General features: G+C 28.2%; 1 protein-coding gene across 4 annotated transcripts in view; it reads left to right on the top strand.

Moving 5' to 3' along the window:
* The window catches only part of LOC142325405 (tight junction protein ZO-3-like), a 981,859-nt gene that overhangs the window by 944,883 nt on the left and 20,587 nt on the right, over positions 1–16,389 (top strand). For all 4 annotated transcript variants that reach the window (XM_075367134.1, XM_075367133.1, XM_075367135.1 and 1 more), the window contains 3 exons: positions 3,842–4,045; positions 11,928–12,197; positions 15,198–15,433. In XM_075367134.1, coding sequence (XP_075223249.1) covers positions 3,842–4,045; positions 11,928–12,197; positions 15,198–15,433 — 710 coding nt within the window. The remainder of the gene's footprint in view (positions 1–3,841; positions 4,046–11,927; positions 12,198–15,197; positions 15,434–16,389) is intronic.

Raw genomic sequence — 16,389 nt, 5'->3', positions numbered from 1 at the left:
ATACCCAATAAATTTTTGTACATTCCTAAGTAAATGAGGTACTGTAAAAAAGTTTTTTAAAAATTTTAAACAATATTAGACTATGTAGTGTTGCTTTCATTTACTTAAAAGTAGGTCTCACATGACATGAAATTAAACAATGAATACAGAATTTCACTGGGCCTCAAACACTCCCGTAGTTTTTTCTAAAACTTTGAGGTGTTGCATTTTTCTTGTTTTGTACTGTACTTCTTTACAAGAAATTAAAATTTTATCTCTGTCTTAGTTTTCTTTAACTACTTATTCTATTTGTCCACTTATTTTTGAATAAAATGAAAAATTATAATTATAATCTGGTAAGTACAGAGGATGTGAGATGCTTGGCAAGCTGTTATTCACAAAAATTTATATTCTAGGGTGACATATACAGGTATCGTTAAGATATGAGCCAGTAGTGGAACATATTCTCTTTTCACCCCCTCAGTGTTTAATCATTTTTAACTGCAGAGCTTAGAAGTTAACGATTGCCTGTAAAATACAATTGCCCCAAAATAGCTTGGAAAAAGAGCGAACATACAGTTTGTCTTAATATGACCTTCTTCATCTGCATAAATGATTGCTGCTTTTTGATTGCAGACAAAACAATAAATACATGCTATTGACAAACATGTGATCTATTATTTGATATTTCTTTATTTGGCTCGTACCAGAGCACTTTAAAGAAACGCCAAGCAAATTCAAATAGTTGTTGACTATATAATGTATATTTGAGTATATAATAGTCTTCCAGTATACAATGCTGATTTCAGTCAAATGTTAGTTGCATGGTGCATTAACCGACAGACTTTTTCAACATTTTCTCAAGTTGTGTGCTATATAGTCTTCCAAGCTGTTGTACCTGATTGCCCCTGGAGTTAATTGCTGTTCAAAACATTGTTTAATAGCTGATGCTTGACTTCTAATAAACCCCAAAGTATTCTTAATGTATTTTGCTGATTTCAAGAGTTTTATTTAAAAATTGCGTTTGTTAATCACTGAATCGAGCCATACTGCTAACAAATACATGGTCGCAAAATGTACACGATGTCTCACAACATTATGATTGCTAAGTCATTAGATTTCTGAGCTAGTAGACTTAATGATATATAAGTTTATTATCACAGGTAATCAATTCAAATATCCAAGAAGTTCTTAATAACACTTCATAGAGATCTCATAATGTTCTTTAGAACTGTTCACCCAAATCTATACATTTATGATCCTCCTTGCTTTTATGATTTAGATTTTATTTATAGAAAGCTTTAGCTGAAAGTTTGATAATTAATTCTTTAATATATTACTTTCTTCTTTTAGTATAAAGAATGTAAATGTAATGAGTATTATTTACTATGTATATAATGAACAATTAATATATATATATATATATATATATATATATATATATGTGTGTGTGTGTGTGTGTGTGTATGTAAGTTATTTATTTGTACAATCACATGTACAACATTCGTTTTCAGTTGTATTAAAAAAAAGTAGGCCTTAGAAGTGATATATTATATACCAGCAGGTATATATTATATACCTGCTGTATTTGTTTGTATCGGATATTTATTTAATTTAATTATTTAAAATCGATGGGTTATTGTAGTGTTAGAAAAAAATTGCTGATGCTGTTATTTGTTTAAATTTACCCTTATATGATTTTTGTATATATAATTTTGTTTTAACTCTAGTAATTTGCACCTTAAAGTTGTTTTAATTTTGCAAAACTATCTATTTCGAATTTAGGCTTTAAAAAATATTTGATTATGAATATAGAAAAATATGAAGTTTTGTTTTAACCAATATGAACACAAAGTGTTGGTAACCTGTAGAGTTCATTTATATTGTAGAAATGATTACATTATTTTTAGTTTTTCTTTTAGATTGTAATGGTATAACATCCATTCTTTTTCAGATTAGATTGTTTATTAATATGTACATATTTCTTTCTGTTATGTTTAAAAATAAATTTTGAAGGTAATTGTCCTAATATTAAAATCATATTACAGTTATTTTGTTCTTTGGAATAATCATATTTTTTGTAATTATTATATGTTTTACTAATAAATTACATTTATTAATTTGAAAATTCTATGATTACTTAAAATTTGATAAGTAAATCTGTGTAACATAAATTAATATATTAGGATCTCCCTAAATATAGCTCCCACTGACAGGTTCCTCGACTAAAATCTCAATTATATTAACTTCATGATATAACAGATGGTCATGAAATTAAAAAAAAAAAATGAATCATGTTGCTGATTTATTACAATGTAAATCCTGATCATAAAGTAATAGCCAATAAATACAATTGGCATCATTTACAAACTCAGAAGCACCTTTCAGCGATAAACTAGTTTCAGTAATAAAAGAAGTTGAACAGTGCAACAATACAACAGAAAATGATCTTGATTTGGATTAATGTGGAAACAGAATAAATACATATTCATAATTCATTGATGAAATTGCTTTACTTGTAATAGATGACAAGAAAAATATAATGATGATATGAAAACAAAGTCTATTTATATCCTTTCAGTAAACTCTTTCAGAAGGGATAGTGAAATTTAAATAAGCATAGGCCTTTTTGAACAATGCAGTACTTGATTTGCTATTTGATTTTTGTATTAAAAAAAAGTTAAAACTGAAAAATTAAAGTAAGTAAAATTTTATAAGGGAGACACTGCAAACATTTTATTAAAACTTGCAGTTTTTGTATATATTATTGTTTATTACAGAGGTGTAGTTAGAGTATAGCATGTAATCTGCAGTGCTGATAATCCTTCAGTTAGTTCAGTTACGAGCATAGTATGTTTATATACATTGTCTGATGTAATCGGTCTCTGTGAAATAGTGGTAGCACCTTGGCCTTTCATTCAGAGGTCCTGGGTTCAAACCCCGGTCAGCCATGGCATTTTTCATACGCTACAAAATTCCATCATTTCCATCTCCCATGCACAAGCCTCAGTGGGGTGAGAAGGTTATGTCATCTACATATTATGCACTAAACCTTCTTTATTTTACCACCCTTGTTTTTTTTCACATATTTGAAATTTTCTAAAACATATTTTTGTATGACTTATTCTACTAATAAATTAAAAAGTACTTTGCTAGCTTTATTTCTTTTGTGTATGTTTGAATTAATTTGCTTTTGTGTTCAAGATCTTTTTTCTTAACTTTATTATAATTTTTTTTCTAATAAGATCTTTAAACCGTTTGTACAGTTTTGTAAAAGTGTATAAATTTTGTAGTTAGATGGATATTATTATTCTGTTTATATTTTTTTAATAAATTTAACTTTGTTCAAATTAAAAACTGTTTATGTTATTATTCTATTTTCTATTGTGAAATATATTATGTTCACAAATTAGTTAGGTAATTAATTGAGAAAATTTTCAATATTCTGTAATAATTTATTTTGGACTATATAATTACTAAGATTATGCTTTATTGCTATGTATGCTTTTGACTAAATGTCATAAATGAATTTTTTAAACGCTATTAATTTAGTTATATTTTGGAATTTTTTGAATCATAGAATTAATAACAGCATTAATATTATTTTATTCAGTTTTACTGTTGTAATTGTTTTTATTTTAACTTTTAAAATATATTAACGAATCATTTGCACCATTAAGAGACTTAAATAATTTTTTGCACCGACATATGTAAAATTTGATATCAGAATAAATTTGTTCATGAAAGTTTTATAATAATCTAGTAGGCTTTCTGTTCTAACAATTTTTATTTTCTGCGTGTGTCTGTGTGAAGTGTTGTAGTAACCATGCATTTGTGTGTCTGTGTGTATATCCTACCTTAGCCTGATGAAGCTTTGTCAGATGACTTCCTCTTCCCGATGACCTCATTGCGGCTATCATATGCCTCCTCACCTGAATCAGACTTGGAACAAGGTGCTTCTCTCCCTCCAAGACTAGTCAAGTGTTCTTCTGATCCTAGTATAGCAACACAAGAAGATACAGCTCCAGTACCTCCACCTTATACACCACCATCACAGTATAATCAGGTAAGATATTGTTTACTTTGTTATTAAGGTTTGTAGGTTGGTAATTATATTTTGTTATGCTAAATTGTTATTAATTCTCATTGTTTAGAGCTTATTTTAAAACATGTATGATTTGTCAATACTAGACAAGTTAAAGTAGGACTGGGATACTGCCAATCTCAGTGTAGTCTCCGCCTTTCATCTGAAGGATCCGAGTTTGAATCCTGATCAGGCATGGCATGGTGTTCAAGGGTAGAATAGAATTGGGCTTACATTAAATAAATGCATTGATAAATACTATTGAAATTAAACTTGTTCTTCAGCTTGAAACATCACTTTTCTGATTATTCAGGTAATGTCTATAAAGCGAATTGTAGATAAATCAAAGATATGTATCAGATCTGCAGTTAATCCAAAAATCAGAATTTAATAATGTTAATACTATCAAAATTAATTAATGATGTATACATTTCAGTATAAACATGTAGTGAAATATTATGAAAAAAGTTACAAATGATTTAATTACACAGTAAAAGTAAAATCTGAGTTTGTAAAATATTAACAGGAAACTGATCTTTTGTCTTCCTGACTTTCCAACCAGTTGAGGAGAACTTCAATCTGTTGGATCATTGTGTGTAGTATCGTACAGTGTCTTATCTTTTGAGTTCTTCATCAGTAGCTTTGCTCTTTTAATTTTATTGCCATACCTTCAATTATCTCTTTATTGATTGTCATTTTAAATCTCTGTCCATTTTTATTGTATTTTAGTAATTAATTAATATTATCTTCATTTACATGTCTGTCGCTAGAAAGTTCCCACGCCATTCTGGCTGGCCCGGCTAAATTTCTAAAGTTAGATAGACACTTCCTCATTTGTTTATTTTATAGTCTTTTTATTTTAATTGGTTTTGTTGGTGTTGACTTTTTTCCACACTTCTGTATTATAAAATGTTGAACACAAGGATAGATATATAAAGTATAGAACATAATAGTAAGAAAACATATAATAAAATTAATGCTGTTTCTAACTTTACATAAAAAAATCTTGTCTTTGTGTCATGATGAAGCCACAATTCAAATAAAAGGGAATTGGCTGAATTTTATAGTTATGCTGTGTCAGATATATATTTTTTTATTCATAGAAAAAGAAGATATTTACTAATAAACATACAGGGTGATTCAAAGAAACGGGAAATTTTGAAAGTTGTGTTGGTAGCCGTGGGCGATTGGTACCACTTGATAAATGGCGCCAGCCTCTCTAACCTAACCTGCCATTTAGTTTCATGGATCCTTGGAGTGGTGCGCAACATGCATTTGCTATCAAAGCATTTTACAAAAACAATGACAGTGTGGAGGGAGCGCGTTGAGAATTTTGCCGTCATTTTAATCTGGGACGGCACGTCCGTGTTCCATCAGCACATGCAATTAAAACATTGATATCTAATTTTGAGGAAACTGGTTCGACAATGAAAAAGAAACCTCCAGGCCGTGAGCGAACCGTCCGTACACCACAGAATGTTCCAGCTTTACAAGATGCTGTCACACGAAGTCCACATCGGTAAATCCATCGTCTCTCAGCATCTTTACAATTGCATAGTTCAAGTGTTTGAAGAATGTTAGTGAAGGACTTGCAATTCCATCCATACAAGTTGCAGATTGTCCAGGAACTGAAACCAAACGATGCAGTTATGCGAGCACAATTCTGTAATGTAATGCTTCAGAAGTTAAATGATAACAAAGAGTTAGTTCACGAACTGTGGATTTCAGACGAAGCGCATTTCCAACTCAGTGGAATTCAGATACTGGGCACAAGAAAATCCTACACAGCTACACCAGCATCCGTTGCACAGCCAGAAAGTGACCGTGTGGTGTGCTATGTCATCTTATGGTGTTATAGGTCCTTATTTTTTTGAGGATGACAACGGTCTTGCGATTACAGTTACGTCGGCTCGTTACGTATCCATGCTTGAAACCTTTGTTGTGGAACAACAAAAGAGATTTCCACCAATTCTTAACACAGCCTGGTTTGAACAAGACGGAGCAACGTCACACACTGCACGAATATCGATGACATCTGTACGCCGATTGTTTGGATAACGTGTCATTTCACGAAATGGTGACATTAGATGGCCTCCCAGATCGCCTGATCTCTCAGCTTGCGATTACTTTTTGTGGGATCACCTTAAAAGCAAAGTGTTCCACAATAGACCTGCTACAACGGAAGAACTGAAGGCAAAGATCCGAGAAGCAATTACGGAAATTCCAGTTGAGATGTTACATCAAACCATGAACAATTTAACGAAGAGACTTCGTGAGTGTTTATGTAGAAGAGGAGGTCACCTGCAAGATGTTATCTTTAAAAAATTAACTAAAATGTATGTATCCTAAAATGGCCACATTTGTACAATTACACGAAGTAAAATTCATTTTCTAAAAAAAATTTTTCCATAACGTTATTTAATTTTTTTAATTTCCCGTTTCTTTGAATCACTCTGTATATTTGATATTGAAAAAAAAGGTAGCCAGTGAGCTTGTTAACACTAAAGCCTGGTTATTATATCATGGCTAAAATAATACTTTATCAGGGAAAGTAGGTGCTGGATTTAATTCTTGTATTATTTGAGCAGGTGCTATAAGAAGAAATATTCTATAAACTTATTTACAGTTTTAATCTTGTACAGTGTACCATTTTCTATACTTTATGATATTTTATAATTATTATATTTGCTTTTATAATAATTAATTTATTAGTTGCTTTTATTAATCCTAATTTCTAATTTTATCAGAGTTGAAAAATTATATGTGATGAAATCATTTTCAAATTTAATATTACTGTGATCATTTATTTAATTTGAAATTATATTTAAGTATAATAAAATTTCATAATTTATTTGTCATTTTTAAAATTTTTTCTAATTTATTATTAGTATAAAACATGAAAAAAATTAATTAATTTCAATTCAGTTAATGAGAATTTCATTGAGCTAATTCAGTTTCATTATAAATTTAGTACAAAAGAATATACTAGCATATACTAAGCATACTGTAGTACAACAGTCAGTACTGTTGACACTGCAATCTAGTACAACAGAATATACCAAGTAGGTTGGTTAATTAAATGAATTAAAAAGCCAATCATTATTTCATCTTCTGGGGCTTCTTGGGTTTACCCCATCTTTCTCTGTATCTCAGGTATTCATCTTTATTGTGTTCTATTACATTTTGTTTACATAGTTGTTGTTTTTTCAACCTTCTCCAACAATCTTTTGATTGTAACTTTTTATCATTAATATGTTATCTTAAGTAACAAAATTCAGTAATAGTGTTCCCTTTGAACTTAAAATTACAGTTCATTCCAAAAAATTACAATAGAAATCAGTTGTGAGATTAGCTACTCTTTACTGTAGAACCTCAATAATTCTTCTTCAAGATCATAATAATGAAGTTAAGGGAATGACAAGTAACATAATTTATAAATAACTTGTACTTAATGTATAATTGAAAAAAAAAGTTAGTAATTTAGCCTAATTGTAACTTGCAAAGAGCAAATTACCATATATCTTTATACTTTTACTGTAATTTTTATATTTTTACACAAATTATATTTTTATAGTGGAAGAAGGTATTTTTTAAGAAGGTGTATTACATGTATTTTTTAAACTAAAGACAGAAAAGTAGAAAACTATAAAAAAAAAATAATAAACATGTTGCAGTGTTATTAAATACAATGCATGTAGCTTCAAAACAATAAGAAAAAACTTGATTTTACATTTAATAATGTTGGCTTTTCACTCCTTTTCTTGCAATTTATCATTTTTACTTAAAAAAAGTCTTTGCTTTCATTTAAACCCAAGAGTTCTTTTTATTTTGATAGCAAATTTATTATAATGTTAATTTCACTGAATCAGCTTCCTTTTTTCATACTATTCCAAACATTTTCTGAGCACTTCATTTTGGTTTCTATCATTTGGTAGGCAGACTTCACACACACAAGGTAATTTTGTAATTCTTCAATAATTATTTTGAACATATTATTTAAATGATACTCTTTTCACTAAAAATGTATTATCAGTCATCAGAAATATCTTTTGTTTATTCTGATAAACTGATATGTTTTCAGTCTCTGATATATTATTTTAACATTTCTTTATTTAAGTAAACAGGTCTGCCTCTAAAATCAGATGATGTAATTTTATTAAATATTATATTAGTATAAACTAACTCATTTTATATACTGTACAATATGAAATGCAAATTCTATTTGCTTAGTTAACATTATTTTTATACAGTTAAAAAATGTAAGACATGAATCTTAAGAAATAAATTTTATATTATGTTTAATTTGAAGATACATATGTTAGCAATGTAGTTAAATTTTCATAAAGTTTACAGAAAAATTTAGTCTGTTCAGTTTTACATTTTTTAAATACTTTTAAAAAAAATTCAACCACTTCATTGAGAGAATTTTTAAGTAAATCTGTAAACGTATTTTAAAGAGTTGATTATAACTTTGAAAATGATCACCACATTAATTCAAATTTTGAAGCATTATTCATCATGATGTTCTAGAGAAATGGATAAATCTCAAATTACTATTTACTGTAATGTTGTTCATTTATTATGCTTTTTTAAAGATATGTTACAACAATATGTTGGCTTGGCCAAAAATTCTACTCACCCTGACTTTACTTCAATGTTTAATTGGATTCATAATAGAATTCATAAAAGTCAGTATATCTCCATAAATTGTCTTTGTGGTACTATTAAGTGTTTGTAAACAAAATAATAAAAAAAATTATAAATGTAATTAATTTGAGATTTAAAAGAGCCATTTATAACCCTATAATGAATAATGATGCAAATTTTAAGCAAATTCTGGTTATAGATCTCATGAAGTACAATTAACAAATGTAAGGCTTTCAGAATCAGAATTCCAAAGATGCTCTTTTTCAGATTACTTAAAAAATCTCTCAAATTTACTTAAGAAAAGAAAATGTGGCATTTGATTTCTAAGTTATTTTTCCTCTAACACAACGATATATAATGTTTAATTGGATAATAATTAAAAATTGTTAAATTTAATAAATATTCAGTTTTATTATTAATATTCTTCAATAAAATAAAAGGATCAATGAAATTTTCTACAAGTAGCTTGCATTTATTAGCAATCATTACCACTTAAAAAGAAGATATAAATTGTTTCTAATATTTAACAAATCAGTTTTTATAAATTTAATATTCAATATAGTTAGTTACGAGGAGTAGCTAAGCATCTCAGCTGCTAATTTAGGCTATTGGCAACTCCTAAGCAGTCCCACTTGTAAAGTTGCTATTCTGTTGTGCCTTAATTAAGAAATGGCTGTCTTCACTTACAATTAGAAGGTACCAGCATAATGCTGCAGATGGGGGTCATAGGAGTGGCTTATAAAACTATTACCTGCTTTTGGAAGAAGGAATGAAGAATTATGAAAAGACTGTTAACCCACTTACACTATGACTAACAAAAATTACCATCTTACCCAGAACTATTTATTATTACCAAAAATTTTAGTTTTATTTTTTATTTTAATTAAAAAACATTCTTTGGTAACAATCAAACCAGTAAAAGAATTACAGTAGCATGCAAAGAAATTGTACCCAATGTTCAACTTCGCTAATCTTTGATTAATAGTTTATTACGTATGGCTTTAGGTATTGGAGTTTTATCTTTAATTAGTGTAAGTAGTTTCTGTTTTTTTAACAAAATATATGTGTTGTGCAGGTCTCAGTTGTATTTATTAACTCAATTATTAACAATTAATTAAATTTTGTAGTTGTTCACTGAGTGTATACATTTTTTGAAAAAGAAAAAAATATTAATAAGTGAGTTACAAATTAATATTTCAGTTACATAAAAATTTTGACACATGTTTGCGATTTGTCAAGAATATTAAGGTTGGCACAAATCTTACAAATACAGTTTATTCTTAAATAGATTACAATGTGCAAGATAAGTCAGTTATAAATCACAAAATACAATTCTGATTTTACTCTAAACTCTGCAATAACTAATAAAAGTTAATACAAAATTAAAAATGATTTTGTTACAATAATAAGTAACATAGCAATTAAAAAAATCAATAATTAACTTTTAAAAGGTAATTATTTGCTTCTAATATTCAGAAAATAAAACCAAAACGAAACTTCTATTAATAAATTATGTCATCTTTTCCCTTGTTCACAACTAACTCACTGAACTTAAGACACAGACTAGAACACTATCCCAAAACAGAATATATTTTAGTTATGCACTTTTCTTTTGCTTTACTGTTGCTGTACACTACTTTGAATGCTACTCAGACTGTAATGATGTTCGCTGGTCTCCGGCAGTATTTATACTTCTGGTCTTAGGGTTTGACCTGTTACTACAGGGCTTTAATCTACAGGAAATTCAAAGCAGCCAACCCTCCCTTTTATTTGTTCAAGCTTAATGATTTGTATTGTCCGAACTATCTACCCTACTCTAGAAATTTTTTCTGCAAAGAATCTTTTTGTTGTTTCTTCTGGATATTTCTTTTTCAATCTGTTCATCAATTTATATTGTTCTTTTTCTTTCTCTCTTTTTTATTCTTGCACTTGTCTATTACTGGAAGCTTCTTAACCATTACAATATGAGTTGCTAAAATACTGCTCAGAAATTCAGTATGCGAGAACAGTTTCTCTATAAATGAGAAAAAAACCATAAATTCAGAAACATCAAACCATAATGTAACATGCAGACTGGAAATATTAATATACATTTTTCTGTTTGTTTTGGATCAGAAAGGAAATTACATAACATGAGATTGTATAATGAGAAACACATCTTTCTTATACTTAACTACCGTCTTATACTTATTAACTTTAAAACAGATGTCAGAATTAAGACCAAAATTTGTTAAATTCAGCTTCCATACATTCTGTATTTTGTAACTTTTTTTTAGTAATGTGTATCGTTTAATTTTTTCTAAGTTTATTAAACAAATTGCTGTGTTTTTCTGTACTTTGTTCATAAGTCTATTCCCGTAGTTTTAATTATGACAATTTATTAAGTTTTTAGTAACATTAATAATATTCTTTCTCATGGCGTGAAATAAGAGTAAATACTAGTAGGCAAAGCCATGTTTTACTTACATTGTCAGCATTTTTTTATGACTGATTATTGTACAAGTTAATGCTACTTATAAAAAAAAAATCATAATGTGGGTTTAATTTTTATGTTAATAGAGAATTCATTAAAAACTCTTTTTGATAAAATTGTGTAGGCAAGTGAATTTAATTTTAACCAGATACTTGAAACTTTATTCTCTTTAAATAATAACATAGACAAGTTTGTATTGTTAGCACAACATATGTGAATATGAAACAAAGGGTAGCATTATTTCCAGAATTCCAGGTTAATAAAAAAATCAAAATCATATTTATTTCATATTTACAGTTGGATAAATTTTAACTTGTTTTTTAGTATGAAATAAATATAATATTTAAATCTTTTTTCCACTAATCTGAAATTTTGAGAATAATGCTAAACATTTGCTTCATGTTTACAGATGTGCTCAATTAAATAAATATAATTTATAAACATGAAATAAACAAATATAATGTGTATACATGTGCTAGTTTAAACATTTCAAGTTTATTACCAACCATTTTAATGAATTTAAGTCAAAAAAAGAAAACCGTCTAAAAAACGATCTTTTACCAAGAACAATATATTAGTATCTAGATTTTAAAGTAAGCATTACTAGAAATGTACACATATTTTTATTGATGACAGTCTGCAATAATATATATGAAATGTTAATAAAAATATTTTCTAAGTATTATAATATAATTTCTTTTAATTTACTGCTAGGTTGATTACTTTTTTTTTTTTTACTTACAGCCAACCTATGATCATAATCATAAACCACGACGTAGTGGAGACAAATATGGTTTCTCACCTCCTCATAGTCCATTAGTTTCCACACCTCCAGAGTTGCCACCAAGAATTGATAGAGCTAATAAACCTCCTCGTACTTCTGTACCTCGGTCGGCTCAAGAACGACTCTTTGGTGGCTCAAAAGAGAACTCAGATCCTCCAAATTATATAAATGCTACACCTCATCACAGAACAGCCAATTCTTCATTAGAAAGGCATAATCCTAACAAGGCTGTAAGTATCTCCTGATTAGTATGATTTATATATGACGAAAAATTGAGTGGTTTATGTATGTTTGACTTTTCAAATACTGATTTAAATAATGCAATATTTATTTTGCATGAAAGTCATCCAAGAATTCTGTTTTATTAATCCAAATAATTATATTAAAGTAACACAAGCAATTTGTTAATCAGACTTTAAACTATTTTTCTACATAGTGATATAAGTACATTTGTAGAAAAATATAAATTTTTAGTATTTTTTGAGTTCCTATTATTCGTAAAAGATGGATTCTGTCAGTCCACTACCATTGTCTTTATAGTTTAAAGAAGCTTTTCAAACAAATTATCCTTTATGCCCGTCAACAAGTTATTTATAGACAATAGTTGAGTAGTTTTGGAATATTTAAAGGATGAGAAAAACTTCCCACTGGAAATCCCCAAGAAACCCTATGTGTTGAAGTGAATGTAAGTATTAATGAAACATATAACCTTGCTACACAACAGGCACAACTGGCTTCTAATAGCTTACCATGGGTGTCTTATTGTTAATTAAGAAAAAAATGGTTGATGATTTAAAAAAGTTTCTTTTGAAACCGAACTTGATAAGTATGATGAACATTTTATAAGTTTTAAACCATAACTTTGCCGCTTGTTAAACTATAACTTTTTTCTTGATGAAAGTTGTTTCAAATTTTTTGACTTATTGATTGAGTGAGTGAGTTCAGGCCATTCAGAACATTGACGTTTTTTCTCAGGAATGTACTTTGAACCCAAATTTAATCTCTGGTATAGTATAAAAAATACTTATATCATATGTACAAAAGTTGAGCACTATTTTTTATGGATAACTGTTAACCATTCATTTTGTTAACGTGTACAAATATTGTTATTTTCTAGATGTTTTGACACAGAGTAATAAATTATATATTTCAAATATTTAAACATTTTTCATGCACCTTATTAAATGTATGAATTCTCTATTCCAGCAAATGGATTCATCAACTCTTGTCTTGAGCGTAGCAATGAGAAATGATCCTCCTGAGCTTTCCTTATTTTGCTTATTTATACTTCCATTGTTAAAGATTGTAAATCATTTCCTCATTCCAAATTCATTCATTATACTCTATACATCAAAATATACTGCCTATGCATTTTAGTTGGTAGAATATTTTAAACTTTTAATATACTGCATATCTTATCTAATTGTATACTTTACAAGATTTTGTATCATTTTGCTATTTAAAAAAAGTGAAGATAATTATGAGTATTGCAGTTCTCTAAAATGCCTGTAAAACTAGAAGACAGTAAAATTTCTAATGTGAAGCATGCAGATAACAAATCTATGTGATTGATATCCATTTATGTTATTAATGTGCTTTTTTAGTAGAAGAAATGTAACTCTTTCCTTTTCCTGCCGAAAGATATTTTGCTATTTTTTTAAAGGATAATGGTCATTACTTATAAAGTATTAGCTGTAAGCTGAATATGCATGTTTAATGCAGAATGAAAAAAAAAACAATGAAGCACACTTGGCTTACACAACTTTGTTCATACTGCATGTTACATGAAGTTACAGTTTTACTGAAATTAGAAGTTACAGTTTATAGAAATTAGAACAACTAGAAGCAATTAAAAAGAAAGTTTTAAAATGATATCTATCCAATGATAAGAAAAACTTTGTAATAAAGAAAGTAAAAATAAACATCTATTGAACCTTTGGATCATGATAAATATAAAATCAGCACTTCTTGACCATATTCATAGAATTTTACTAATATTTAATTCTGTGGGATCTTGACCTTCCATAAATAAATTAACTGATCTTTCTACTAATTCATAGATATTTACATTTAATTTTTGCTCAAAGAGAAATCAGAAAAAAAATTGCAGCCTAATTATATTTAAAGTTAATTTGTTCCATGTTAATATAAAAGTTTATACATTTATGCAAAATTTATTTATGTATGTATTATATGTTATGTATGTAAGCAGAGTTATTTTTTAATTATTATTCACACATAATTAAAATCGTTAGTCTTTTAAAGATATACTAGAGGTTTATGAAGTTATCAAGTTATTTTCACCTCAGGCACATAATATTACCAAATAATCAATTCTGATGGATATTTTTTCTGATTAATATGTATATTACAGAGTAAACATATTAATTCAAATTATATATATTTATTAATAATATGTACACTCTGTATTAATGAATTAATGCACATACTCTGTAGTATACATATTAATTCATTCATTATGTTCTGATAACAATCATGTCACCCAGGCACTTGTATAAAAGTAAAAATGTAAATAACTGACAAAGCAGAAATACATGTTTATTTCTTAATGAATTAATTGTTAATTACCATTATTTTCACTTTAAATGTTTTCACAGTTGTGTTAATATACATTTCATATCATATATATTGTACCTATTTTACTTGTTTTTATTTAAAGACAATACAAGTAAAAAAAAACTATTTAAAAAGTCGTATTAAGTTTTTGCAAACTTTTATGAACTTCTTTAATCTTTGAATATGTTTAAATTCTCAATGATTTTACAGTTTGATAGTTCTGTCATTAATAAAAATATGTACAATTTTCAGAATGATTAGCATTATTTTACGCTAATTTTATCTATTAATTTATTTTTTTAAGTATTGGCTATTGCTCTACTTTTATCTGTAAATTCGTTATTTCAAGATCAAAGTTATTTCTGTTAAGAAATAATATCTGTTAAGATCAAAGTTATTTCATGCACCAAAGACTGTTCCTTTTGAAGAGGTGTATGAGGGTAAAAATTTATAACTGCATCATCTTACAGCCAAAATATAGAACAAAGAGATACAGCTAGCAAAATGCTTGGTTATGGTGAAAGACATTATAAACTGTCGCAAATAAGAAATGCACAATTTGATAATTTCTTTATGTAGTTATTATGGTTTTGTTAACATGACTATTGTCATAATATTTTATTCTAATCTAGGTTGTGAATTTTATTTTACAGAGTAGCTATGACAGTGTTTCATCATTTGACAGTTACAATCAAAGATTAGGATTAGGTCCTAATGCTCATGATGACCTTAAATCTTGTAATGGAAATGTACCTCAGAGATCAGCAACAACTTCTCATGATCCATATCGATTTACTAGGTCAACTCAGCAACCAATCAAATCAAATCCAGGGCCACTACTTGATCCTCCTGCTAAACCAGTCAAACCTCCAGATTATCCAAAATACAGGTTTGTTTTGAACACTTTTTTTTAAATTTGTTTACTCTTGTTTTTTTTTAAATTCTTATAAACTTGGTTTCATAAGAATTAAAAAAAAATCCCTTTTGGCATGCCGGAAGGTGGAGATAGACTTCATTAGTGCTAAGTACGGGATAAAAAAGATTTTCACCTGTTAAGAAAACTTCAGATTTACTCAGTATGACAGTGGTTGCATATGAAAAAAGATTTCACATGTTTAGCATATGACAAGTCACATCTTACAATTCCAGCAACATTTTGGCCATCCCTTGCCAAAAGGGTTGGACATATCAAAAATTGTTTCAGACAAAAGTTTTAGGTAATGTTTAGGTGACTAATGACCACTTTAAACCAATGCGATACTTTGCCTATTAAGGGAGGTATGGTTTTTTTGTCTTTAAAACCCATTTTTCCACCCCCTGGGCCAATGGTTGGTGATATCAGAAGACTTTACTTAGATAAGTTGTAGGCTCTTATCCAAAGAATAGTAGGAACCTTAAATGAGTTAGATATTTTACTTAATAAGAAAGTTATAGCGATATTTTGTTTTTTCGAAAAAGAAAGTTTCACAAGAAAGTGAAACTTTTATGTAGACTTTTGAACTGATGGTGGTTTTGGGATCTGGGGGTTGTGAAATGCAAAAATATGTAGAAATTTTCCAGAAGTTGAAGCATGGTACCCATTACAATAGGTAGCTTTCTTATGAAATCTGTCTAAGAATAAGTATATATAATATGAAATTGTGTCTGAAAGTTCCTGAAGACATATTGTCACAGGAAAATTTTAGCAGTAGAACTAGTTAATGGTGTTAGATCTGCATGTATTTTTTGTTAGCCAGTTTACCAAGTGGTGTAGAATTTATTCTACCAACTTGGTAGAAGAATTTATTGTTTATTAATTTTGTAAAATTCTGTTTACACCTTTCCATTTTCCATGAAAGCAGCAGT

This window comes from Lycorma delicatula, chromosome 5, assembly GCF_047948215.1.
Source record: "Lycorma delicatula isolate Av1 chromosome 5, ASM4794821v1, whole genome shotgun sequence".
Lineage (NCBI taxonomy): Eukaryota > Metazoa > Arthropoda > Insecta > Hemiptera > Fulgoridae > Lycorma > Lycorma delicatula.
The sequence above is the reverse complement of the archived record's forward strand: the minus strand, read 5'-3'. Positions and strand labels throughout refer to the sequence as shown.